Consider the following 27,999-nt stretch of genomic DNA (forward strand, 5'->3'; position numbering starts at 1 on the left):
CCCTGCTCTTGAATTACAGTGTGGGTGCTTCATACTATGCGACTATGATCTTAAAGGGCTATTAGACACTATCAAAACGTGTTTCCAAAAATATCTGCCAAAATCTGGTTCAGAATACTGTAAATCCACTGTAATATGTTATGTAGGCAAATTTAATATCATAGAACGGGAGAGTTGGAAGGTACACCAAGGGTCATCTAGTCCAGCCTCCTGCAATGCAGGAATAACAGCCTGGATACCAAATTGTAAAGCAAGGGCTCTTGGTCCAGCCCACCCCACCGGAAAATGTTGCAGTGTACCTTTTAGTGTATGTTATCAGATCCTTTGGCTAAGGGGTCTAGAAAACAGAAGTTGGCATCAAATCCAAGGGTCCCTGTTCTTACTTTGTTTTCTCCCCTCCTCCCAAAAACTTTCTTGCAAAATAACACAAACTCTTCTCTTTTCAACTTTGGAAGGGCTGAATGACACAGAAGCCTAATCCCAGCTGCATTGTTTTCTGTGCTGTGTCTTCCTCAGTCCTCTTTTGTTTTCAGAGTAGAAAGAACATGAGGAATATAAGGTGCTCCCATTCCACTCTCTCCTCTTTGCCTTCTCTCCGCTAGCCTCACCTGCCAGCTGATTAAAGCATCCTGGGGCTGTTGAGGCCCTGCACTCATCAGTAGGCCAGAGAGTAAGAAATACTTTAGCACAGACATAGCTCTCTAGCCTAAATACATAAGTCATTTTCTATGTCAAGAGAACTACTTCTAGGTGAGGAGGCTTTTTTACTCAAGGGCTGAATGTTCTCTTATGAGAAAACTTCCATATACTAGTGACAGGCAATTTATTTCAGACATTTATATACTAAATATTCAGAACTTCTAAGTGGTATACAGAAAAAGTTTTTTTAACCATGCAATGAATAAGAATAATTTAAAATGAATCATAAGACATTAAAAATGAGTCCAGGAAAGGTACAGAGCTGATATAAAGGGTGTAGCCTATGGATAATGCTAAATGTTGGATAAAGATGCCTGGAGGACCATATCAGGCCTTTGACCCCAAGGTTCCCCATTCCTGCTGGAAGTAAAGATACATAAGTGTAGGAAACTTCCTTAAAAAAAAAGAATCAAACCCAGAATGTTGAAAATGGAGTATTCTGTGGCAGTAAGCTCCTTAACCTATGCTGTCTTCTTTCCAGAGTTGTGGTATCTCTGTTGAATTCTGTAGCCATGTGACAAGAGCATTCACTGTTAGTACAAAAGCAACCAGAGCAGAGCGCGCTGAAGAAGCACTATCCCACATGGGCAGCTCTGTAAGTATTTTGTTTTGAAAACTATTCTGTTGTGGCACTAGAAACCACTTAAGGGGATGCTCCTATCTCCAGGGTTCAAAACTCCCATTGTTCTAGGTGCATTTTGTGACAGGAATTTCATTAGCACAAGCGGCTTCTGAGATCTGGCCTAAGGTTTCAAATTAAAACTGCAAAGTGGAAGGAAAGGACCTTTTTCTGCCTCTCCATTTCCAGCTACTCTCTGAAAATTGGAGAAGAGACTCTCTTAAGGATATTAGGGGAATATCCTTAAGGATTAGTAGTGGGAAAACTAGACCATGTCAATAATGAACACAATATTTTAGCAGTTCATTCATTTTCAGTGTTGTATTCTTATTATTTAAAAAAGCACACCTAGACATTGTTGTTGCACCCATAACCTAAGCTTAAGGTGCCATTTAGCTCCTTAGCTTTCATATCTGTTTCTAACACTGCCTATCTCCCTCTCAAGGAGGCCTGAAAGCTGGTACAGAGCATAGCCTGTAGTGACATACTTACTGAGAGTGCAATATAAAGTTAATTAGAATAAAAACAATGCTTTATAAATGACAGTAGCAATTTCCTGTTATGTTTCAATTAATGCATTGCATAAAACTAAACACTGTCTCACCCTTTGTCAGGTTTTCAGTGGCATTACTCTCACAAAATTTGGAGGAATAGTAGTGCTTGCCTTTTCCAAATCCCAGATTTTCCAGATCTTCTACTTCAGGATGTATCTAGCAATGGTACTACTTGGAGCAACCCATGGTCTAATATTTCTTCCCGTCCTACTTAGTTATATAGGTAAGATCTTGCTCAATATGTACAAGTTGACCTGAAATTTTAACTCTCAAGGAAGTGTGCATAGGGGTGCAGCTTGAGCTTCATTCTGTATTAATGTGATGTCTTGAATTGGTTTGTTTATGCTCATAGTGTGTAGGATATGACTCCACAGCATGAAGGCAGGAGTCAAAACTGGTGGGGTAAATGCAGAAGTCTCTGCCTGCAAGGACAGCTCTCATCCCATCTGAGAACACTTTCACTCAAAGGAAAATAATTATTTCAAGCAAACTGATTTTGGGATACTACTTCTGTCTCTGCAGAACCAACCACTATCAAACTGGTAACTTTTCCCTTTTCCTTCACAGGACCCTCAGTAAATAAAGCTAAAGCACGTGCAGCACAAGAGAGAAACAAAGGTACAGAGAGAGAGAGACTCTTATTCTTCTAGCCATTTTAAACAAAGTGGTCAGTGGACTCGTTGAACTCTACCTGAAGCCCTTTTCACCATAAGTTTCAGCAAGTTTCTATGACTACTGTCGCACAACAACAAACCACTATTACTGGACAGATTAGAGATCTACCCAAGTAGATGACCAGTAGTTCTGAACAACTTGGACCCAGGAAGTACTGCATATTTCAGTTACAGTGTTACTAAAATTGGAAGGATCATAAATTATTATTATTTAATACATTCTAGTTTTTATTCTTGTGAAAGTGTTTCACACAATGAATTTGCTTTCCTGATGAAATATAAAGTGACATGTATGAGAATAGATTGCTGACCCACTGACACTACTTTTTAAATGCAAGTCAATGCAATTTGTGGCTCTATTTTTAGGAGAGACAAATGAGCCATTAGTGGAAAAATAATATTTTAATAATTTGCCAAAGGGTCTGTGTGTATATATATACTTTATTATAAAATAGGAATTTTTGTAGGTCAAAAGTATCAGTACATAAAATGCAATAAATTAAGTTTATACATTTCGTATAGCTTTTCTACTTCAGAAAGCAGTAGGCTTCATTAGTGCTTGGTCTCCAAATACCTGTTTAAAAAACACAACATGCTCTTCACAGTGCTCTCCTGTAAAACAAACAAAAAAGACTGTGTGGAATTAAATCTGAAATACCTTCCCACTACTTTATTTAATTTGAATGCAGTTCCTGAGGATTTCTAGACTGGTCACACCTGTTAGACAGGACCACTGGTCCAGCTCAATAACATAGTACATCAAAAAAATTGCACTGAAACTTTGTACCAAGAGTTGATGAACTGGAAGTAGTTTAATATGTACTACTGTTGTATGCTAAGTTACTACTATGACAAAACTGGATTCTCAGCACAATCAAAATAACATGCCACTTCAGCCAGCACTAGAATAGTTTCTCTACCCTCCTCTTGTCCAAACTTCAGCACAATTGTCCATGACACTTTCTTGGCAATATCTGTCACAATATGAAATTACATTCAGACTAGCCGATTCCCATAAGCCTTGTATTGCCGCAAACACTGGGACATACCTAATCAAACTGAGGGGAAGGAGGCCTTTCTATGTTCTTGATCACTGTTATGCTTAAACCCTGCTACTAAGAAATCCACACCATGGTATACCTGAAAGAAGGCCTTTCATGATTTGAGTGTGGAGGACTTTCAAGGTAAAAATGGTGATATAAGCATGCATCTAGGCACCTATACTCTTCCCTGGCCAAGGGAAGTATTCAATTAAGTCATATTCAGAGTACCTCCATTAAAATAAAGAAACAAGTTAGCCACAGTTAAATTAAATGTGGTTGATGTTGAGTATAATGTATATAAACAGCTACAGCGAAATAAGTCCTCCTTCTACTTGCACTCTGACTAAAAGTGAATTCCTAAAGCCCAAAACATATAGCAGCAGACTCCCCACAACCACTACCCATCTATTAAATGGTCTTTACTACAGTTGTCATTTTCTATGAGAATCTGTCAAATCAGTATTCAAAATGTAGACACAGTGCCTTTAATTGCAGAAATGATATTTTAAGAGCAAAACAGTACAGTTTGTGGTGGGTTATCTTTATTTGAACTCTGTAAATCAGTGCTTTGAACTTAAAAAGCTAGTGTGTTCTAAAAATGTATGGTCTAGACAGCTTACGGAGGGCAGGGCAACTTACCACAGTTTGTGTATTAATACCTCAACTGTTCAGTTATCTTAATAAACTTGTACGAATATTCACTAAAATGTGGCCAAGCTCCATTTAAATGGCTTAGCCAAGTCCCTAAATTCACTCTATAAACCACAGCAGTTTTTCCAATTTTCTCTTAAGCAGGCTCACTGAAAATATTTACCAGTAAAGCAGATTTGGAACCAACGTTGGTTGTAAGTGGCCAAAAGTACAAGAACAGATTGCTGAACCTTGAGTCTATCCCAGCTTACTAAGATTTACAAGACACAATCTTGTTTAATAAACTTTTCTATAAAAAGATATAAAGGCTGGCTGGGATTATCTTGACACACTTCCCTCCCCGCTTTGCAAATGGACACTTTACCTGGAGTGAAGCTAGGGTTTCCACGCAATCGCTGATTTCTCTGCTCAAAGAACCTGAATATGGTATAGAATAGCATCTCATCTTCCGTCTGCTTTGCTGCATCAAGAAACTTTCGAGCAGAAATACTATCATGGCCTCCAATACCTCTGATGAATCTCAAGGCAGCCAGTACCTGATGCTTAGACAACAAAACTTCCACTATTTCATCATTTGCAGTAGAAAGTCTCTGAAAGCAAAGTGACTACAATTAGTGCCTGCTGAACTAATGAAAGCCCTAAATTCAACACACAGGGGGAATAATCTTGCAATTTATTGTGGTGGATGATGAAGTGTTCAGATTGGGCTGTTCCTCTTGCAAGACACTCAGGCAGGAGCAAAGAATTGTGGGAGGTAGACCCGTTTCTCCTCAGTTTTCCCCCCTCCTGCCTGGGACTGAGCAGTTTGGCTCTCCCAGCTCTCAATGTTTTGTTGACTGCTAGTCAGCTGAGTCCTCTTTAACTACTTTATTATTCTTAGTTACTTAGTAATCTTCCTCTTCCTTAGTTGTTTATTGGCAACTTTGCCTGTCTTTGTTACTGTTTGGTGTCAGTCCTTTTATGTGTCCTCTGCTGAGGTAAAAAGAAAAAAGCACCATTGTCTTCCTGCTAAACATGTTTCCCTTTTCTATGTTCAGTGTTTTACTTCTATTTTTTCATTAATTTCTTAATTTTTATCTTTTTTCCTTGTTGCTGGCTGTTGCCAGCGGTTGAGTTGCCTTTTCCTTCAACTTTTTTGCGTCACAGACTGCCTCCTGCAGTGACTGTGCGCTGCTTCCCTAAACAGCCGCTCAGCGCCTTACTCTCAGCGTCCTTTTGGACCCTTTATTCAGCGCATCAGCTTTTCTACAAGAATTGCTGCTTCTGCAAAGAAAGGTTAAGGGACAAAGAAAATAAGCTTCCAACTTCTTTTTCTCCTGTCCGCTGCAGCGGCGCAAAGGGCTGTTGCGACATGTTTTGCCTGCAATAATAACGGAATCAGCAGTCTGCTTCAGTGGCTCAATTTCTTCCCACTAGATTTTGATGGCGTCCTTATGAGTCTCTGCAAGGCTTGGGTGCCTCTCCACATAAAAAAGTTAAACAAAAGTTGAAGCAGCTAAACCTAGCAGGGTCCTCTAATACTTTTCACAGTCACTTAAATCACTCTTTCCGTGTTAAGGGCCATCATTTTCCCCCCAGTGTTGTTGGTAAGGTAAACAAACCTCCTTCAGAGCAATCCATGACTCAGCCACGCAGCCCTGGCTCAGTTATCTAGTGAGGTTTTACTGCCACCTGCTGGCAATACAAATGACATAGCCATGTCCTCTGATTCTGAGCCTGAATTTCAGGGTTTTGCTGATGCCCAATTAGGGTCTAATGAGCAAAGTTCATTGTCACCAATGGGTCAAGGTTTATCAGAAGTTTTGAATGTGAACTTGCCTGCTTCTTTAATTGATCCGTTGAAGGATGCCCTTCTCACCTCCTTATCATCAGACCGTAAGCATGACTGCCTTATCGCTGGCTAAACACTTCTGTATTTTCCACAAAGACGAGGTTGTGCTTCACACTGATCCCACTTTTGTACCAAAAGTACTTTCAAGATTTCATATTCAACAGGAGTTGGTGCTTCAAATGTTTTGTCCTAATCCGCAGCATCCAAAAGAAAAGGCTTGGGCATTCTTTGGATGTGCGGCGGGCTTTGAAGATCTATATCCATCGTACAAAGAACATTAGAACTACAGGTGTCTTGTTTGTGTCTCTTCATACTTCATCTCTGGGAAAGAAAGTTTCTTCTGCCACCTTATCCAGATGGCTACGTGCTTGCATACTGTCGGCTTATGAGTCTCTTAAGTTACCTTCTCCATCACATATATTTCCACGCTCTACCAGTTCTACTACAGGCTAGATCTTTTACCCTCAAGTGATGCAGCCTTTGGCCGCACAGTCCTTCATCAGGTTCTATAGTTAGCTCAACTGCAGTTGGGTCCCGCCCAGTTGGGAATTGATGTGGTATGTCCCAATCCAAACACTTCATCGTCCACCATAATAAATAGGATGATTGGTTTTACCTGAATAGCAGATTTATTAGGTGGACAATGAAGTATTCAGAACCATCCCTATGTGGGTCTGCGGTTGAGTCATTTTCATGAGCAGGGTTTATTACCGTATTCATTATATGACATAATTTATTATATGCCTGAGTTTTATCATGGAGGGTTTGTTTTCTTGACATGCAGGTTTTCCCCCCATGCTGCTGCACATTACTTTCTTTACTTTCGTTCCTGTTCACGTGTTAGGCAGGGGGAGGTAGGCCTTGTGTTTAATTTAGTTTTAGATTTTTGTCGTGATGCTCCTGCTTGGCAAGTCGGAAAAACTGAGGAGAAATGGTCTACCTCCCACAATTCTTTTCTCCTGTCTGAGTCTCATGCAAAAGGAACAGCCCAATCTGAATACTTAATCATCTACCTAATAAATCTACTGTTCAGGTAAGACAAATCATCCTTTCTATACTCTGGACATGAAGATTATATCTTTACCTTACTTATAACCTCTGATCATTTATACTTGTTCATGATTACTTGTTGGTATATAAGCAGACAAGGAAATCACATGTTAAAAGTTTTCTCTGCGTACTTACCTTTAACATATCCAGGGAGAGCTGATGTGCTGGAGGGTAAATGCTCTCTAACGACAGTAACAAGCAGGCCTGAAACAGGAAGTTCAACAGTGTCTTAATACTTCACAATTACGTGTTAAAACCTACAAGTAGCATGGTTTAAAATAGTGTGAGCCAGAGTCCAGATTCCTGCTATGAAGATACACCTACAAAGTCTGGTGAAAGGGCAGCATAGAATTAACCAAGAAGCAATGAAAGCCGTATGGTGAAGGACGAAAGAAACTAACTTACCAGAGGTTTTGAATCACTGAGAACATGATATTGCAGGAACTGGTGAAGCATATAGAATAGGTTGTGCTGAACAAGGGTTTTGATAACCAGTTCATATAGATAATGCTAAGGAGGCAAGGAAAAAGACTGCTTAAACCAGTAGTAACTAGGCAAGTATTTAACTACTACGTTATCACCTTAGTTCTAGGGGGTGAAACACAAGAAAAGTTAACTGAAAAAGGGCACATATACATGCAGGGCGTTGTTGTTGTTTTTAAAAAAAATACTATAATTTTCTGAATTCAGTACTAGAACTTCAGTACTAGCTAAAGGCTACTAGTCTGTATAGCAGAGATGGGGAACCTGTGGCCTTCCAGATGCAAACGCCCACCATCCCTGGCCATGCTGATGGGAGTCTGAGTCCAATCACATGAAGAGGGCCACAGGTTCCCCTTGCCCTGCTCTGAACTCTTCAGATAGATTAGTAAGCTCTTTGGCTGCAGCTCGTCCAACTTCAACCTCTTGGCCAGCTGGCCAGTGAGAAGAAGGCAGCAGGAACAGATATGAAGTCTGAACAGAGCAAGGTTGATCCTTGAAGCCTCTGGATTTTTCTTCAACTTGTGCTAAATTCTTTTCAACTCCATACTTTCTCTGTTGGGAAGGGGTTTACTGGGTTTAAGAATACTCAAACAGATTTTTCTTTTTTCTCTTCTGGAGGTTGAAAGGGAATTGAGACATTTTCTCATGAGCCGGCCCTGTTGATAGTTCCCTATAGCATTTGTGGCCTTTGGAGCAGGAAGACTGGACAAGCAAACGGAGGTTCAAGTGCCTGGATGGAAGGAGCTGTAGCTGAAAGCAACTTGAAACTCAATACTACCTTTAAGACTAATCCAGCCTACCTAACACTATTGGGTGAGCAGAGCTCTCCATATGAAGGAGGGTAATGCAGTGTATGAGAGGTGGTGGCAAACGAATGGACTTTCTCCAACTGTATGGGTGCATGTATATTCACATGTGAACTAGAAACCTTACACTGAAAGATGCCGACACAAGGGCTCAAAATTAGCACACTTACAAAGGCTCATTTCCAATCCTGAATATTTGACTAAGCAAACACTCCAGCGTTTCAGAAGGAAAAAAAATTGTACAATTGTAGCTTTGATCCCAACACATCTGTTCATTGCTAGCCCAAACTCTTCATAGTGCTATTTGTCATATTTATACTTAGTTGATATCTATAAGTTGCTCTGTCACCTCAAATCGCCTCTAAAACTTCATATATCATTACATGCAAACTAATGCAACGGTTCTGTAAAAGAATGTGGAATGTCTGTATAAGGGGAATGAGCACATTTTCATTTTACTTAATAAATAAACAGCTTTAATATTTCAAAAATTGGTAACTAGTGTGCAGTCTAAAAATAGTTAACCGGGATAGAGAATCATAATCTTATATAACAAGACATTTTAAGTTTTTACCTGAACAGCTATCTGGAATTGGTTGAGCGAGCGAATATACTCCATTAGGACAGCTATAGTGAACTTGTGAGGTGCTTCCTAAACAGGAAAAGGAGAATTTACTAAAGGAGATGCTTCAACTCCAATAAAGAATCTCTTTAAATCAGGAGTCAATTTTTTAGTTTGTGGACTCATTTCTACCTTTGAGAAAGTGTCAAAAAATGTCTGCCGGGGGGGGGGGGGGATGTGTCCCATTCATGACCATCATCAGTCACAAAATACTCATTAGAGAAGTCAAACTGGTGAGCCTAGAAGGTAAGTAACTTGCCCAAGAGGCAGTACAACAAGGCATAAGTGGGGTCTGAGCCCCAGAAAATAAGCTCTCTCTCTGTCAACCAACTTCCTCTCTCTCACCCCACCTGCAGCCATAGTCCTTGCTTCCGCCTTTCTTCCCATGGCCTTCATCGACTCAATTGTTGTCCTTGTACCTACAGCACACAGGTACAGAAGTCCTCTCTGCTCTTCAGCCAGTGAAAAGATTGGCTATCGTTTTAGGAATGATGTGGACATGGGCAGTAAAAGCTCAGTAAGAAATAACAAGCAGCCAGAAGAGGAGCACTACACACTAGGGAGACCACCTGTCAGATAAAAAAATATATCTGGTGCAATGTGGAGAAGACAGCATGTGGCGGGGGGACATAAGAACCCCCAGGTTTAAAGTGTCTGATTGACAGCTATTCAGACTTTCTTCCTGCTTCAGAGAAACTGACAAATTACCTTCTGTTTACCACAACAGTATTAGTTACTGTCAGCTGTGATTAATACTTGCCTCCCTTTGAACTAACATATGAAGACCTATGAAGTTAAATCAGCATGCTGGTGTGTCTATCAACCAACCTTTTTTTCTGTAAAAACAGACAAAACATGCGTATACATGTCTGACTGATCAATAACTGCCTGGGTACGAACTGGCCGTTTGGGAGGTGGATTGCTTCTGCTCTGCCCGGTTTCTAGTGCCTGAAAAATATCAGAAAATATTTTGAGATATAACATATATTGAAGGACTGATAACACTTACTAATTTTATACCTTGACACCTAGATACATTGGGTTGTATTTGACAAAGTCATACTCAAGTAGACCCACTGAAATTATTGAATCTAAGTAATGTTTATTAACTTCAATCAGTCTACTCAAAAGTGACTTAGTCAGCTACCACGCCTTACTTGGTAATAGATTCCAATGACTAACCAAAATCCATGTTTATGTCTCGTGTGCCTCCTCCATGAGGGTGGCAACATGAGAACGGGCCTTTTCCGCAGTGGCTCCTAGTCTGTGGAATGCTTTCCCCTAGGGGGGCTCACCAGGCGCCTTCATTACGTATCTTTAGGCACCAAGTGAAAATGTTTCTCTATAACAGAGCTTTTGGCTGATTAAACCATCTATGGCCTTTAAATGTGTTTGTGGGAGGGGGGGTTATTGGTTTGTTTCTTTTTTTTTTGTTACAAAATGAGAACACAAAAGACGTACTTTTATGTAGTGAACTGCCCTGTGATCTTCAAAGAAAGGAAGGTATACAAAATAAGTAATATCAGGATTAAACCAGAACTATAACTTTTAATCAAAATGGCAATACCTTCAAATACAGTGGTGCCTCGCAAGACGAAATTAATTCGTTCCATGAGCTTTGTCGTCTTGCGATTTTTTTCATCTTGCAAAGCACGGTGTCGGGAAAGTTTTGGAAAAGCTTCAAAAATCACCAAAGTCTTTAAAAACCTCAAAAAAGGCTACCACACCGCGTTCTATGAGTTGCTCCTCGAAGTCAAGTAGCAACTGTATTAACGGTGTTAAGAAAAAGGAAACAAACTTGCAAGACGTTTCCGTCTTGCGAAGCAAGCCCATAGGGAAAATCGTCTTGCGAAGCAGCTCAAAAAACAAAAAACCCTTTCGTCTTGCGAGTTTTTTGTCTTGCGAGGCATTCGTCTTGCGAGGTACCACTGTACGTAAGAATATAAGAGCCTGCTGGATCAGACCAATGGCTGTCCTGTTCTCACAGTGGCCAACCAGATGCCCATGGGAAGCCCGTAAGCAGGACCTGAGCACAAAAGCACTTTCCCCTCCTGCAGATTCCAGCAACAGGTACTCAGAAGCATACTGTCTCCATAGTCATTATGGGTAACAGCTAATGATAGCCTTATCCTCCATGAATTTGTCTAATCTTCTTTTAAAGCCATCCAAGTTGGTGGCCATCACTGCCTCCTATGGGAGTATGTTCCAAAGCCTAACTATGCACTGCCTGGAGAAGTACGTTCTTTTATCTGTCCTGAATCTTCCAACATTCAGCTTCACATATTTAGTGGACTTTGGTGTGGAATTATTTCCCCCCACAAATTAAAAAGTAACTAGTTCCTTTTTTAGGGATTGTAGTGATCATATTTGAGCTTTAGTTACGTACGTGTGTGTGTGTGTGTGTGTGTGTGTATGTATTAGAGAAGCTACTTTTCATTGTGTAAGGAATTACAGATTTGAACACTGTCAAATCAGTGATCAAAGATTACTGCTAATCAGAAATGGTATATACAAGGCACATGGCAAAGAAAATGATGTTCATAACTTGCCATATTGTAAGTCTGCTCTGCTTCCAAGTATTTCTTATATTCATGATTGAGTTTGTCAAAAACGGTAGCAACCACACTCAATGATCCTCCGTCTGGTTCACTTAACACTGCAACAAAAAAACACACACGATGAAATTAGTGGCAAGGAACACTGGCATATTAAATTCTGCAAATACCTCTGAAAATTAGTATCTGTATTTATGCATCGCTCCGAACCACATTTCATACTACAATAAACTAGCTGGTAGTCACCATAATATAGTTACCCTTAAATCTTCTTATGCTAACTAGAGGCCAGATAACTGATACTTTAGGTACTTAATATGGGGATGGCATAGTGTGCAAGAGAGTGCTTTTAGAATTAACTTCTTACAAAGTTTTTCAAAAGAACAGCTCCTGGAAACTGGAAGCAAAATCTTACTCTGAGAGCACACAGCAAGAATAACCATCTTGCAATCTTTTCTCTGAAGAAGAAAGTCCATTAGTTTTCCTTTGTCTGGTAAGAGATTTACTATAGGCTCCAGTTTCACCTGCAGATTCCAGAGGTAACCTGGAAAGGAAAAAAAAACCAATAGCAAATCCTTTTCCAAAAGGAATCTAAACTTACAACAGTAATATGAGCCACTTCCAAGCCAGACTTTACATATAGCATCTTTGTCCTTATATAATGCTTGTACAAACAGACTCCAACATCAGACCAAAACATTCCCTTACAACCACATTATACTACATTACATTATACTATACTACATTAGAAGTTACCAATTCATAACTAGTTCTTCATTGAGTCAGATATTCCACCAACCCACTTGAGTGTGGTTTTTTAATATCTTAAATATGAGGATAGAACATACTTGGTTGTGGTTTTTTTTTTAAAAAAAAAGATAGCATTGTAATTACACAAACTGATGAAAACAGAAGAGCTCTGACAGCTTCAGACATACCTTCGCTTGCACTGATGATAATATCAGGCTGAAAGACAATCCAGGATGAAGAATCTAAATGTTAAACAAAACTCCACAGAAGTGTATTGGCTGTAGAGTCTCTATAAGGTCTCAGGGGTCTACAAAGTCACTTCATGGCACCTCTTAAATGCTGCCAAAATTACTATTAGGATTGCTATTTGTCAAAATTGGGGGGAAATGAGAACACCATCCATGAGAGAATGACTAACAAAATCTGAAACACAGTATGTGTGGTTAGGCTGACATATATGAAGAGAGGGTAGACAACTAGATAATATCTTCATTGAGAAATGGAGCCATTTCATAATGTACTTGAATAATAAGGTACAGAAGAAAGTAAACCAATTTGTGCTACTCTGAATTTTGTGACATTAATTTGTTATGCTTGTGTGTGTATATATATAAATCTTTTCCTGTATTGTCAGCTCTCGATATCCCATTACTCTATTTTTATTCTATTTTCTTTGGCATATGTTATTATATTTGGTTATGTTTTATTAGAAATAAATATATGATAAAGGGGGGGGGGCAAAAACAAAGGCTCTTTATGAGATGGATCCAAACAGTTATGTGACTAACTTAATATACAAAAGGGAGATGTGCAAGCTTAATCCTGGCACCCCAACCACCCCCAAGTCTTATCACATGATAAAGTTATTGATTCATAAGGCTGGGGAAATAAGACTGAGCACACTTAACTGGGCATAAACCCAACTAAAAGCCCAAGCATAGGACTGTGTTGCATGCCAAATAGTGCTATTTTATACTCTTCAAAGATTCAATGCGTATTTCTATTGCAATATTTTTCAATTCTGCTCCCTCCAGATATAAAAAGCAACATGTTTATCAAACAAGAGAGAGAAAAGATCTGGGGTTCAGTTTCAGAACAAAACACAAACTGTTGAAGGATACAGAGTTTACAGGGAACTGGGAACTGACTGGTTACAGAAGCTGGACCTGCACATGGAGAAAGAAATTGTATCAATTACTCATGATCCTGAAGAGATTAATTTGTTTTGATAAAGATTCACAGTTGAAATCTATTGCATATCAATATACCTTGAAGAGTTAAGGCTATGGTCTAGGAGGATTAGGCCCAACAAATTCATATAAAACAACAAAATCTATAAAAAAATAGATAAAAAAAATATATTGCTTATTAGCATTTACTAATGAATTAGCTACAGTACTAAATCCTTTATAGCCAACACAGAGGTTGACTATTTGTTGCACAGGGTCCCCAACACCTTCCCTCAAGGGATCACTTTTGTTTTAGAGCTATAGGCATATTTAGAGTTCTGGGTGGAATCTGGAGAAAGTGCCCATGAAATGGTGGTTAAGGAGCAGCACCACTCATCTCCTGTGTACCATGTTGTGACCCAAAAGTCAGAACTGAGCCTGCAGAGACAGGGCTTGCATAAGGGCAGCAACAGACACCCAGATGACACAGGATGGAGAAGGTTATTTGCCAGGTGGTTTAAAGCTCCCAGCACCTGGTCTTCACACCTTCCCTTGATACTCCGGCTACACTCACTGTGGGTGGAGGCATATGGTGGGGAAGTGACCGAAAAGGGGCTTCTCGGTACATTTTCATACAGCTCACTCAAATTTCCATCCATCTTTGTATAAGGATCAGGAAGCAAAGACTCTAGCCAACCTCAGAGAGCTAGTCTTCATTTTCCAAATCCCATTCAAATTGACAACTGAACATGAAATTTTCAGTGTTTCACATGGAGCTGAAGACTACTCTGGTGTAGAGACACAGGCTGCTTAAAAGCTGCAATCATGGGGGGGGGGGCAAACACAAGAAGGGGAAACTTCTAAGCAAGGTCAATCCTGGCCAGGGGACCTGCTAGCTCTCTCCAGGCAATGACAGCCAACGGCTGCCTAGAAATGATACTATTTCTTCCCGTGAACAAGATATTTGAAACATTTAGCAAAAGTTAAACAATATTATTCCTTAGTTGTTAAATAAAATGGAAACCCAAGTGATAGATGCACAGTCAAATGTTACATTTTCCAGTATCTCTTTCTTTAGATCTCTCTACCATCTAGATTTCCAAGCTAGTTAAACAGAAAACAAAAGACCCCTACCTGCCACAGGAATCTGATAGGGTTGTATAGATCGAGCTGGAAGTACAAGCTGGTGAAGGGTAACTGTGCCATCAGATTCTCCTTTGAGTCTGATATCAAATATAATAGAGGTCTAAAATTGACAAAAAGAAGTAAGTTCCCTTGTGATGCACATCAAAACTAGTTCGTACGTATATGGAAAAGTGCAAAAATGGTGGAGTAGCCTTGTCAGACTTCTGATATGAGGTGTGGAGGACCTTCAAGGGCCAACTGCTAACAGAGAGTGGGACCAAAGCCAAAACTCACATACAGCCCATTTACAATCAGACCACATGCACATACTTAGATGCATGTCAGAATTACAACTTGTCCATTTAACCACCACTCGCAGTGCTGCCAGGAACCAACTGTCTTTTGCCTAAACTCACATGTGAAGTTATACTCGTAATAGGTCAACATGCATACAGTCTCATTCACCAATTTCCCCTAAACACTGAGCACAGCTATTTCGCATGCAGGCTCCCTTTTGCCTCTCCTTTCCCTACTCCTCTTGTTCTCTTGGTTTAACAGGACTTCTCCCCAGTTTCATCACACCACAATATGCAGTTATTGTTTTACTTCTCTTCCGTCCTCCTCCATCCTTCTATGGTATGATAACTAATTACACACATTGGTTTTTAAAATAATCCACTAATGACACATGGTGGCGGGCTTTGTTCCTAGACTATCAACAGCCATCGAGCACTGGAGTAGCAAAGGCAGGGCGGAGCCTCTGGAACAGTGGAAGTTATGTTGTTCTGGTGGAATTCTTTTTGCACATGAAGGTATCTAGATCTCACCAAAGGGCTATTGGGGGCTACTAGTCGTAATGGCTATGCTCTGCCTTCACAGTTGGAGGCAGTAATGCTTTTGAACACCAGTTCCTGGAAAGCACAGGAGGGGTGAGGGCTGGGTGCTCTTGTGCTTGAAGCCTGTTTGCTGCTTTCTCACAGGCATCTTGTTGGCCACTGTCAGAACAGGATGCTGGACTAGAAGGACCATGGCCTTGATCCAGCAGGCTCTTTCGATGTTCTTAAAAGATTTGTCATGCCCTACACAGCTACAACTTTCACATAACTTTATTATTGTATATAATGAATGATCTTAACAATCTGAAGCACAAGCAGGCAAAGGAAGATAAAATGGAAGGCTTCAGCTGTTAATGTTCAATATGAGAAATAAAACCACAGGGAAAAGTAGTACCTCAGTATCCTGATGATGAACTACCACCAAGTTGTCCACAACATTTAGTGCAAACTTGCCAGTCCTGTATAACTTCAATATATGCAACTTCTTGCAGGAGCCTTCTCTGTGGTAGATTTAAGCATGGAGAGACAGAGAGCGTATTATTATCAAGAGCATTGATTTTGTTATAATTTTATAATTCTTTAATCTTATCAAAATTATAAATAACAGACAAACTTGCCTTGGTAAGTGATAAAGAACTACTTCAGCTCCTGTGCTGTTGGATGTCCGTGAGTGGTGTCTCAAGTACAGAACATAAAGTTGCCCATATCTAAGGAGATAAAATTATTCTATTTTGTATGAACTCATGAGTAAATTTCAAAGAAAAGGGTATGGATCTCTCTTGACAGCCATTATAATTTACAATACTGTATATTGATAATGCTTCTAAATAAAGGCTCACAATTCCATAAGTGGAATCCATCACAGTATAATCATTATTTCCTTTGGAGAAGACTTAAAAGTTTCCTTAACTCCTGCACTGAAATTAATACAGAATTAATTTTAAAAAGGTGCCAATCCATGGAACTAAGGATAGGTGCGACTTCGAAGCTGCACAGAAAGGACCAGTATTTTTCAAGTTAAAGGAAAGGAGAATTGAAAGATTCTGGGCTGAAAAGATGAAATGCATTATTGTAGTAACTAAATAAAGAGAGTATAGTAAATATAGGGAGGATAGTAAATATAGGGAGGATTGGGCCAGGGTCTTTGCCTGTCTCAGGCAGTTCCTTTTAGGGGGGGAAATCAATTTAAGGTGTTCAAGAGGGGACTCTTTGAATTCAAAACAAACTAGGCTTCAGTAACTTGCTCTGCTGTGTACATTTTAAGTTTCTTCTTTCCTTTGTTCACTGAAATAAATGGAATTAGAAAGTGGCTGTTATCTGTAGCTATTTCACATCCTCTCTTAGAAAACAGAACTGTAGAGAAAACCAATTGCTTAGTAAGAAAGAAAGAAAAGGAAGAGATATTAAGGGCAACATGTCCACATTTTAGGACATAAATCTAAAGGGAGGGAAAAAACCCCAACGATAATACTTACATTGTAGCCATAGCAATATCTCTTTCAGAAAGACTGAGTTTGGACGCCTTTGGAGCTGCGGGTAATTCGATTTCAAACTTGGACAGCTTTGACATAGTTCCACCCTAGAAGAAAGCATGTTGAAAATGTTGCATATAATTCTAATTCTATGTGGTTCCTCTTATGGTTTGCATAAAAATTATCCCAGCCCACAATATTTTCTCTCAGAAACTTGAGCGTGCCCAGTACCAAGCAGTAAAACCAAGTTTTAAACTTGCAATTCTAAATTTGCAACTTAATATTATACTCATTGATTTTAATGATCCACAAAAATAGGCTTATGATTGAGTGAACTGTTCATTAAATAACTAACCTATCCGAGGCATCCATTTCATTACTTAATATTCCAACTTTAACTATTAAGTAAGCTAGCACAAACTGAAGCTAGAAAATGTCCAAGGTACTTTGTCATCTAAAAATATTCTGCTGGCTCTGAATCTGTCCTCCCACCCCCCTTACAGTTTCTTCTCAAAATTAATTTGCAGCTATGACCTGCACTACTAAATCAACTTTCAAACACCTCATCTTTGGAGAAAAGGAAATTAAGTCATGGGGTTAAAACAAAAGTTATACATTATGACTGACTTCTGACATGTTTTACTGGAGACTTTTCCTTTGAAATCTCAACAACATTAAAAAAAATCTACAGGTCAAAGCAGGTGCTGAATAGAAGGTGTGTTTTTTGTAAATTCTGGGGACAGATAGTAGATATATGAAAAGAAGTAGAGATTCGCTGCAGCTTCATGATGCTTCCAAGTTCCAACACACACACACACACAGCCTCCTCACAAAACTGTCTTCCAGATAAACCATTTGCTGACCAGAGCATACAAACAGCACCTCCACGTGCCATATAAAACATAGCCAAGCTTAAAGCCAAAGAAGTAGGAAAGGTGTGTATATTTGGGAGCAAATGAAAGGCAAGGGAATGCAATGAAATGCAGCATAGTTTTAAAAAGCTCTCTGAGCAGCTAATTAAAGCAATGTGGATGATAACACTGGACACTCGACTACTACTATTACCTTAAAATAGAATGGCTGTAGAACATTTCCAAGAACTGTGGTAGACAGAAGAATTACGGAACTCTCAGGACAGTACATGTACCAGTTTACGTTGATATTCTGACTCTTCAAAAGTTTTAAAGTTCGCTTCTCTGGTAACACCTGAAGACACAAACAAATTCCAGTATACTTCCAAAAATGCAATATATTTTAGTTGCTAATCCTAAGAAATATTTAAATTTGCTCTAGGTGGGCAGACGGCATGTGAAGAATCTGGTTGTCAAAACTTCTGAGTTGTGTGATGATGATGATAATTTATTTATACCCCGTCCATCTGGGCGGCTTCCAACCAAATATTAAAAACACAATACACAGCATCAAACATTAAAAACTTCCCTAAACAGGGCTGCCTTCAGATGTCAGGTTTGTATCAAAGTGGAATCAGGTAACAATGATTCTTCAAGCAGCTGCACTGGCTCCCTATATGCTACTGAGGCCAAATAGATGTACTGACATTATGATATAAAGCCCTGACACAAATACTTTAAGGAGAGCCTCTCCCAACATCCATCACCTCAAGTCTTGCGATCTGGAGGGGAGGCCCTTCCTGTGGTCCCACTAACTGCTTAGAATTGGGAGCACTGCTGATAGATCTTTCCTGCAGTATTCTATTAGAATATTCATTTCCTTCTTCACCAATATGGGATTACTTAAGTGTGGAAAGGAAAATTTAAATTTCAAAAGCCAAACACAAAATTACAGGATTTAGCTCATCTGGCACTGAAATGTCACTTGGCCTTTAAAACAGAGCAAATATGGCAGAACAACGTAATATACTTGAAAGAAAGGAGATCAGATTGTTTTTCTTACCTGATAAAATTCAATTCCCTGATCTGTTATGAAGACGATTTCTGCAGAGCCTGTCCAGCAGAATCCTAAAATGTTGGCATTCTTGGTCTTTAAGAGCAAACAACATTCAGTTGAAATAGGCAAATATGCATACAGGTTCATTTAAGGCAGAATTATCATGGGTCTCCTGTTCTAGTTTACATGTTTCAGTTCCAGCAGTAAATCTAGAAAGGAGTCCCCCGTGTTCAAGAGTGTCACAAGTGCTTGCGATGTGCAAGTAAAGCTTCCAAGCAAATCCTCATTGACAGTATTTTATCATATACAGTACATTCTGCATGTTTGTCACTATGCAAATACAAGTATTATATTATCACATACCCTTGTCAATCATCCTAAAGCTTAGTTTATAATAAAGAAATATGAAACTAAACTTAGAATCTCATCCTATGCATGCATACTCAGAGCAAATTATACTACATTCATTGCAACATTAAGCTTTCAAATGCAATTGAAATATTCAGTGAAGATTTGTAGCAGTAATACAGTACTGTAAAACAGGACATCTGATAACATGGCTATCTCATCACCCTCTCACGAAAAAATGCAAATCCACACATGTTAAGAGAAAGGCATCTGATGTCAGTCATGCCAATTATTACATTGTATCTGTTACTTGTACCAGTAACTATCTGTGTTAGATGTTACTCATAATGCTCCATTCTAAGTGACTAGAAGCATGGTGGAAAATGGACAAAGCAAAATTAATGTGAATTAATTCTAATCCCCTGAGTTGTCAGGGGATTGAAATACTCTGCATCAGTTACTAGGTTTAAGAAATATAAAAAATAACGGTAGAATGTTTGTTGAATGCTATTCACACTGCCCATTATGGATCACACAAGAACCAATAGGCTTAAACTACAAAAGATTGACTGGAGCATTAGAAAACACCTACAAGCAGTCTTGAGGTTTTCAAGTTGGTCAGCCATGTATCAGAGACACCAGAATCACAGAATAGTCTGTCTTATGACACAACTTGTGTACTTTTGCAGAAAGGTGAGGAAATTCATCAACAACACCAACAACATAAAGCTGCTGTATTGGACTCTTTCACAATGACTCTAAAAGCTGCTTCACATAATTAGAATTTATCACATGGATGTAGGTTCTATGAAATAAAATTGCATGTACACAAGCACAATTCAGACTACCCTCTCCGTGCATTCAAGAACACATGATGAAGAGACATGGGACAGCATGAGCTAGCATAGCTGTTTGTGCAGGGTTAGTGGTTTCCTGAATCCACTCAAGCAGGTAAATTACAAAACTGGATTTTGGAGAAATATGGGAAGAATTGGTTCCTATCACTATGAACATCAGCACAGTGAGCTAGCTTTTTCAGGACAGGATAACTGAAATTTTATCACGTGCTTCCATTGAATAAATGTTTCAGAACAGATTGCAAGACTAACTAAATGGGAAGAGAAACTGCACTTCAAGGGTAGATTATCTGCACTGCAATCTCATGAAGTAGCTGAGTCCTTTTCAAAATTGATTATAAGCAAGAGAGGTTCCTAAAAAAGCAGAAGGGCTCTGCCTCTTGAAAGAGGACTGTTTATTATACATGCTTGGGAATTCTTTGTTACTTTCTACTGCTTGTTCAAGAACGGATTTGGGGATTTTAATACTTCCAGCTATGAAATCTGATCCACTTAAATGAACAAGCTTTCTCCTCCTCACCTCCCAATGTTCATCACTGTAAAATGAGAGCTACTGACTAAACCTTGCTGATGGTCAACATTATTTTTAAAGGCAAGAATACTGGTGTTAGTGGTCAACTAGAACCTAAAGCATTCTGAAGACTACAATAGCAGCATAAAAGTGAGATGACTCCATTCTGCATTTTGAAACTTTTTTTATGAACCAGCAAACTGAAGGTTAATGAAGGTTACAATATTTTAAAGAGTTAACTTGGTTTAACTAAGTTAACTTCGTATTTGTTTTAATGTACCTTGCATTCTTGAGTATATTCTATCTGTGGGAAGTCTGGAATGAAGTTCAGAAAGTCCTAGAACAAGAAAAGCAGCAATTACGAAACACGTAGGCTGAAACCACACAAGTGTTAGGTACATCTAAGCTCACTGATTTTAATTGACTTAGCCAGGGGTCAGCAAACTTTTTCAGCAGGGGGCCAGTCCACTGTCCCTCAGACCTTGTGGGGGGCCAGACTATATTTTGAAGGGGAAAAAAGAGAACAAATTCCTATGCCCCACAAATAACCCAGAGATGCATTTTAAATAAAAGGACACATTCTACTCATGTAAAAACACACTGATTCCCAGACCGTCCGTGGGCCGGATTTAGAAGGCAATTGGGCCGGATCTGGCCCCCGGGCCTTAGTTTGCCTACCCATGGCTTAGGCACACCTAACTGCATAGAGCAAGACTATTAATATACTTGAATCTCTCTTCTTCGTAAATTAAGACAGGCATCTAAGAGCTTCTTTTCTGTTTTAATATCCTACTTTCCACCTAAATGCTCCCTAAACTTTAATTGGCCATGGAATGCAATACTGTTCAAGACACTGAAGAAATGTAAAGGAGAAAATTATTTACAGACAAATGTAATGGTGAGTCATAATTCAGATCCCAAGCTCTTGCCTCCAGAGCTGCAGTTGCACTCAGGGTAAGCTAATAGTAAATATATTAATACAAAATAAAAGAAAAAAAACCCTGCAGAGAACCTATTACAAGACATCAGCCACCAAGGACAAAATAAATGGCTATAAACACTCCCACATGCCCCTAGACAGAGGTTTAAATAGAATAAAGAAATAAAACCCAAGAGGCTCAATTCGATCAAGTTTCTTTAATCTTCCTTTCCCTAATTACAGTGGTACCTTGGTTTAAGAAAGATTTGGTTTACAAACTCAGCAAAACCAGAAATAGTCTCTTGATTTGAGAACTTTACCTCGGTCTAAGAACAGAATCCGAACGGTGGAAGGGCACTGATGGTGGGAGGCCTCATTAGGGAAAGCGCCCTTGGTTTAAGAACGCTTTTGGTTTAAGAACGGACTTCCGGAATGGATTAAGTTTGTAAACCGAGCTATCACTGTACTTCTAAGCCACAGTAACTGTATTAACATTATCAGCTACTCTATTAGTCTACATTTCATTGTGCTTGACTATCTGAGTTATTTTTTAAAACTTGCAATTTCTTACCACATTCTTTGATGTTCTCTGGACAGCCAATATTTTGTTGCCCAAAGAAAATTTGATGCACTTCACTTCCCCTTTGTCTTCCATTCTATAAAACAATAAATTGTCAGAGGAGATAATTTATGGCCATTTTACACAGCAAACCTATACACATTATTCAGAAGCAATGGGCATGCACGCAGTGGGCACCGCTCCTAGTTATGCCAAGAAGCCAAAAATCAAAGCACAAAATAGATAATTGAATACTAGCAATATGCCTGCGATTATGGCAGGTTGGAAAGCATGTATGTCTGTGCTGAGGGAGGTCCTCTACACTACCAAGGTTCCAGTACATACACTGCCCTCCCTGCCGCCACAAATTCCTTGTTAATCATAGCTGTCAACCTTCCCTTTTTTTGCAGGAAATTCCCTTATTCCAGCGCCGTTTCCCGCTGCTTCCCCGGATTGTTAGATATCCCATAGACTGTCCCCAGGACAGGTGAGGCTGCTGATCCCTTATTTTCAAATCTGAAAGTTGACAGCTATGTTGTTAATGAGTGCTGGATTTGCTCAGTATTGTGGATAAAATGTATTATTATTATTATTATTAATTAAATTTATATATTGCCCTTCATCTGAGGATCACAGGGCAGTTGACAATATGAAAACAGAAAAATATATACCATAGTAACTAACAAAAACAATACCTCCCCACACTAGCTGACCCTTCTATTGTGTCTCCCACAGTGATTTATTTTTCTTAAAGGAATGAATGGCAAGAGAAAGTAAAGGGACACTCTTAAGGAAACCATCAGAAAAGGAGTTAAAACCAAGTCCTGCCCCTGCTCACCCTGGGGTCTGAGGGAGGGGGAAAAAAAGACATCTGCTATATTGAAACAAATAGCATTCTTTATTCAGAGGGACTTTTGGAGGATGCTTCTTTAAGTTTTGCACAAAGTTTATTAACAAACAAAAATAATTTGAATTTGTTGTGTCTTAAGACCGAAAGGCAAGGACCTCCTGACCCCTGTATACCGCAAGCCGATCACTAAGACTGCTTTCTGGAAGGCAAAGCACCATCACTAAATTTCAGAAACCAGATTTAATCTGTTTAAATTCGGGAGCTCTTCACGCTTATGAATGTGGTGCTAATATTTATATTTCTGATGTTTTAATCTATGTTTTAAATGCTGTATTTTTATGTTTTATTTTTCACTGTAAACCACTTTGAAACATATACTGAAAGGCAGGATGTAAATCCCTTAAATAAATGGCCAGATTATGTTTCACCTCAACTGTAGAAGCTTAAGACTGCTTATCTGGTCCTATAATTCAAAGGAACACCTGAGAAGTGAGCCAGCCAGAATGACAAAGATAACGAACCCACAGCTTTATGCTATGATGATTCCAAATATGTCACAATCTAAAAGCAGTCAGCCAGAGTAGGCTGTATACATTTCTTTTAAAAGTTGTAAGTCTTGTGTATTAAATGAAACACAAGTGGCCTCAACTAGTCACACAAATCAGCATTTTCAAAGAAGCATTCAGTTTTCTCTTACAACAAAAAATTTGTGTTTTGTATCAAGGTAGAATCTTAGACACTGCAACTAAAGCCCAACTCCAGGCTATCAAGGGATTAAGCAGCACACTCTGTTTTAGAGCACATTTACCTGAATGAGATGGGATTGCGGTCTTCCAAGCCTTTAACTACGACCCCAGTAGCTCCACCAGATCGAACAGCAAAAACCTAAGTAATTAAAAAGTTAATATCCAGATTTAGGTTCATTTTAGTACAGGGTTCTTAACTCACTGTGGTCAGTGACTGAAATCAATCAATCCATTCATTCATTCATTCATTCATGGTTCTTAACCTGTGGTTCATTGATGGGCTTCACAGGGTCAATGAACTAGGAGCAAAAAAATAAAAAAATAAAAAATTGATGCAAAAGTTTGTGTATATATGATTATGTGCATTTTTCTCAGGAGGGGGTCAATAGCTTTCATCAGATTCTCAAAGGGACCCATGACGCTAACAAGGTTAAGAACCACTGCTCTAGAAACTTTCAAAGTAAGATAAACATCAGATTTTATAATTACAGTGGTACCTCGGGTTAAGAACTTAACTTGCAACTGGTCCATTCTTAACCTGAAACTGTTCTTAACCTGAAGCACCACTTTAGCTAATGGGGCCTCCTGCTGCCACCACTTGATTTCTGTTCTCATCCTGAAGCAAAGTTCTTAACCGGCGGTACTATTTCTGGGTTAGTGGAGTCTGTAACCTGAAGGGTCTGTAACCCGAGGTACCACTGTATCCCTTTCTAATTATGAATGTAGTTTAATTTAATGCATTACTCATTTAAAAAACTGGTTTAACTATTTTATTTAAAATATAAAGGACCAGTTCTCATTATTTTCTCTAAATGTCAACAGTTGCAGTTCCTTCTTGGCCACTTGCATGCTGCTCATGGGTCCTCCCCAGCTAGGGCAATGTGAGGCTTGCTTCCAATGACTTCTCCCTACTGATAAATACTAGCTTAGAATATGTCAGTTGCATAATTCATTCTTACATGATACCACTCCCAAAGATTGCGCAGAAGCTGCAACTCAACTGTTGGTGGCCTTGGGCAAGTGGTGGCATTAAATTTGTACAAGCTGCCAGTGAGCTTATGAACCCGAAACAAGGAGCTCAATGGCAGTCAGAAGTCACATGCATCTCAGAGATCACATCTCCTCAAATATGCTTATCTGCCTGCTAAGAGAAGGCTCTGCTCCAAGTTCCTGTTCAGGTAATGCTGGCTGGAATGAGGGGCATTGCACTTTCAGTAGCTGCTCAAGTTTCACAGCTTCCTTTGCCACATGAAGGGAATTACCCAAGTGCTTTAGCTAGTGAGGACAAGGAAATGGGCTGGCAAGAGTGAAAGTAGAAACTGTTTTCTACAGTTATTTTGTTTGTACTTATTTGCTCTGGGATGTATTTTATGCCTGGACACATTTAGAAAGGCAGGATAGAGATGGTTTAAACAAACAATATGCTTATTGGAAAAGTTCACTGATAACCAGTCTGTGCACACACAAAAAAGCCACAACTTCCATAATCATAAACAGCTAAAAAGGGTGCTTCTCAGATTGTGAAAATTTGTGCCAAATGTTCTTCTAGTTCAACAACTGCAGGGACACACACAGTCAAATGTGCGTTGCAACAGTTCGCACGTGGGAGAAAATGTTTTTTTGTTTGTTTAGTCCAATTACCAGCAGAAGGATATCACAGCACATATCTGTTTAAACAGACCAAAGAGATGTCAAAGCTACAGTGTGGCAAACACAGGCTTTGATGTCAAATTTCAGATTCCCAGTTGTCTTTAAGACCAAGCTCACATGAAGCCTGTTCAAGAAACATAAGCAATCACATGGAGAACAAAGAGATCACGTGAAAGCACCCACTAATTAAATTAGTGTTTCAGACATGTGATTGTCACTAGAAGTTGTATTTTTCAATAAAAATATTGCAAATTATATCAGTTTTGGCTCTTGCATTAAGAAAAGGGATAGAATTTTCTCTCATGAGTTATTTATGGCACCTTTAAAAAACTGATTCAAGAAAAAACTATCTCTGCTAGCAAATTGAAGTGCTGAAGGTAAACTCATAGTAGGTGCAGAGATTATGAAATGGACGCACAATTTGGCCTTCACCTTTCTGCCCATAGCATGATTTGTGTTCTATTAGTAAACTGAAGCAAACTGTCTATATGATGCAACAATGTGGACATCCCTACCAGGCAAAGCAAGTACTAATTCCAGAGAGCCAGAAGAACACCCAAAAAAGTCAATGCTCAGAACAGAGGGGGAACTGAACATTTAACATTTTTGTAGAACCGAAAGCATCAGTAAGGGCAGTTTCCCCACAGCCTAAGTCACAATGAGCTGCACCTGAACTTCCCCTTCTTTGCAACTATTAAAAGAAGTTCCTTGTTCCACCTGGTCATTTTACAGATACAAACATTTCACAAGATAATAGGCAGTGCTGCCCAACATCCACCCTTCTTACTGGTTATATTACTTCAAACATATTGCAGGAACCATTTTTCTGTAAAAAGAAAAGCAGCCATCCTACAACCAAGTTGGAGAGCCTTGCTGCAGCTCCAACAGCTGTGGGTCAAAATTCTCACACAAGGCCTGCCTACAGCACTAAATCTCTTTCACTGAGAAGACTCTGGATCACAGTAATTCTCAGGGCTGTTTCCATGACTGAGTTGTTAATTTGTGTGTTAGTTAATAGATCTTTATGGACACATAACTTTTTTCTGTGTATATATTTGCTATTGTTTTTATTTAGTTGTTCCCCACTCCGGGATTAAACTATGTGATGATGACCAGGCTATAAATATACATCATCATCATTATTTACAGAAGCCACCCATTCCAGTAGATCTGGATTCTAGCAGTGGCTTTCAACAGCTGAATCCGGATTTGCAAGTGGATGGCACACACACCCTTCTAAGATGGTCCACAAAGCACAATTCTTTCCAAGGAAGGCAAAGAGAGGAGATTCATCGGATTATTATTTTTTTAAAAGACTACAGGCTTCCTGCACATTTAAACAAGTTTTTCTCAAATTTCGCCTAGCGCCCTTTTCCCTCTCATCCCTGCATTAAAAATCCCACCAGCGGAGCAACTGTTGAGAGGTAGAGGAGAGCCCCACTCCCCCAGGAGAGCCCCAGAGGAAAACAAGGCACGAAGATGGGCCCACACTGCGGGAGGAAGAGAGTGGCAAGGGCAGCTCTGGAGCTATAGACTGCAGCTGCAGCTGGGGGTTTTGTTTCTGAAGGGAGGGGCCGGTCTGGGAAAGTTGGGAAGCTCCTGCCTTTGCTGTACTTATTATTATTATTCTGAGGCGCCTGCTATCCCAGGGGTGGCGGCGCCAGCGAGCGCGTGACCGGCCGGTTCCACGGGGGCAGGAGCGGGGGGGGGACGGGCTGCCCGGCGGGTTCCGCCCCTTCCCTCGGCCCTGAGCCCCACCCCACCCCCTCACCTGCTTATTGGCCTCGTCGAAGAAGACGCAGTTGACGGGGCTCGCCTTCTCGAAGTGCACGGGCCGCGCGCACAGCGCCAAGTAGTAGTCCTGGCTGGCGGCCGTCGCCATGGCAGCGGGAGAAGAGCCCCTCGGCGCGCCAAGCAACCGCCTTTCCCCCCGCGCGCCGCTTCGGGCCTTCCCGCGCCGCTTCCTCTCACTGTCCCCCTCAGACCCGCTTCCCACACAACAAGCCGGTTCGTGGTGGATGCGGCTCTTCCTCCTCCTCCTCTGGGCGGCCGCACAAGCGCTTCCCGGTTAGGCGGCTCTTGCGCATGACGAAGGAGCTGCCGGCGGCCCTTAAAGGCGCCGCAGGACGACGCGGCAAAGGTGCCGCTATAGGCCGCTTGACTGGAAATGTCGCTCCGCTCTTCCCACCGGCAGAAAGGGGGAGGGGGTGGGAAAAATAAAATAAAATTATTGCTGTTCTTTATTAAATTTGTACGCCGCCCTCTACCAGCAGGTCTCAGAACGGTAACAAAATAAATTCACAGTATAGAAACAAAAAATACACGATAAAAATAAAAGCGAAGACCACCCAGCAGAGCATCTGATCAGATCGGGCCGGCATTGCCGCTTCTCCCGGGGGCCAGGCGGCCTCTGAGGCGACGCTCTGCAACTGGCCTTTAGACGTCTTGCCACCCAGAGGTTGGGCGATCTGGGCCTCCGCTGGCGTCCAGCTGAGGGGTCGTCACAGCAGGAGCACCAGCAGCGTCATATGCCTTAAGGTCGCCACCTGTCCCTTATAATAAGCGACGGTTCCTTATTCCAAGGGGAAATGCTGCTATTCCTCCTCCTCCTCCGCTGAGACGAACGCTGAGCTCCTCCCTCCCGTCTCCGCCGTTGCCTCCCTCCTGCGCCTCCGCGTTCTCTGTCTCTTTCCTTTCTTTTTCTCCCTTCCG

General features: G+C 40.3%; 2 protein-coding genes across 3 annotated transcripts in view; one reads left to right on the forward strand and one right to left on the reverse strand.

Moving 5' to 3' along the window:
- NPC1 (NPC intracellular cholesterol transporter 1) overlaps positions 1-8,903 on the forward strand; it is a 42,672-nt gene extending 33,769 nt beyond the window's left edge. The window contains exons 23-26 of one of the 2 annotated variants that reach the window (XM_028737172.2): positions 1,181-1,294; positions 1,933-2,095; positions 2,440-2,490; positions 8,223-8,903. In XM_028737172.2, coding sequence (XP_028593005.2) covers positions 1,181-1,294; positions 1,933-2,095; positions 2,440-2,490; positions 8,223-8,227 — 333 coding nt within the window. In that variant the 3' untranslated portion in view covers positions 8,228-8,903. Of the gene's footprint in view, positions 1-1,180; positions 1,295-1,932; positions 2,096-2,439; positions 3,062-8,222 lie in introns of those variants that run through there. The other variant, XM_028737171.2, reaches the window with a different exon arrangement.
- Positions 2,968-27,957, reverse strand: RMC1 (regulator of MON1-CCZ1). Its single transcript, XM_028737174.2, has 20 exons — positions 27,059-27,957; positions 23,700-23,776; positions 22,054-22,138; positions 20,844-20,900; positions 18,854-18,940; positions 18,005-18,145; positions 16,943-17,046; positions 16,085-16,174; positions 15,862-15,967; positions 14,641-14,752; positions 13,459-13,503; positions 12,526-12,579; positions 12,003-12,131; positions 11,582-11,688; positions 9,861-9,980; positions 8,985-9,062; positions 7,527-7,631; positions 7,257-7,325; positions 4,605-4,830; positions 2,968-3,158 (listed from the first exon to the last, which is right to left on the reverse strand). The coding sequence occupies exons 1-20, from the start codon at positions 27,167-27,169 to the stop codon at positions 3,079-3,081; spliced, it is 1,983 nt and encodes a 660-aa protein (XP_028593007.2). The 5' UTR covers positions 27,170-27,957; the 3' UTR covers positions 2,968-3,078.
- Between the last annotated feature and the right edge of the window lie 42 nt (positions 27,958-27,999).

Source organism: Podarcis muralis, chromosome 8, assembly GCF_964188315.1.
Source record: "Podarcis muralis chromosome 8, rPodMur119.hap1.1, whole genome shotgun sequence".
Classification (NCBI taxonomy): Eukaryota; Metazoa; Chordata; class Lepidosauria; order Squamata; family Lacertidae; genus Podarcis; species Podarcis muralis.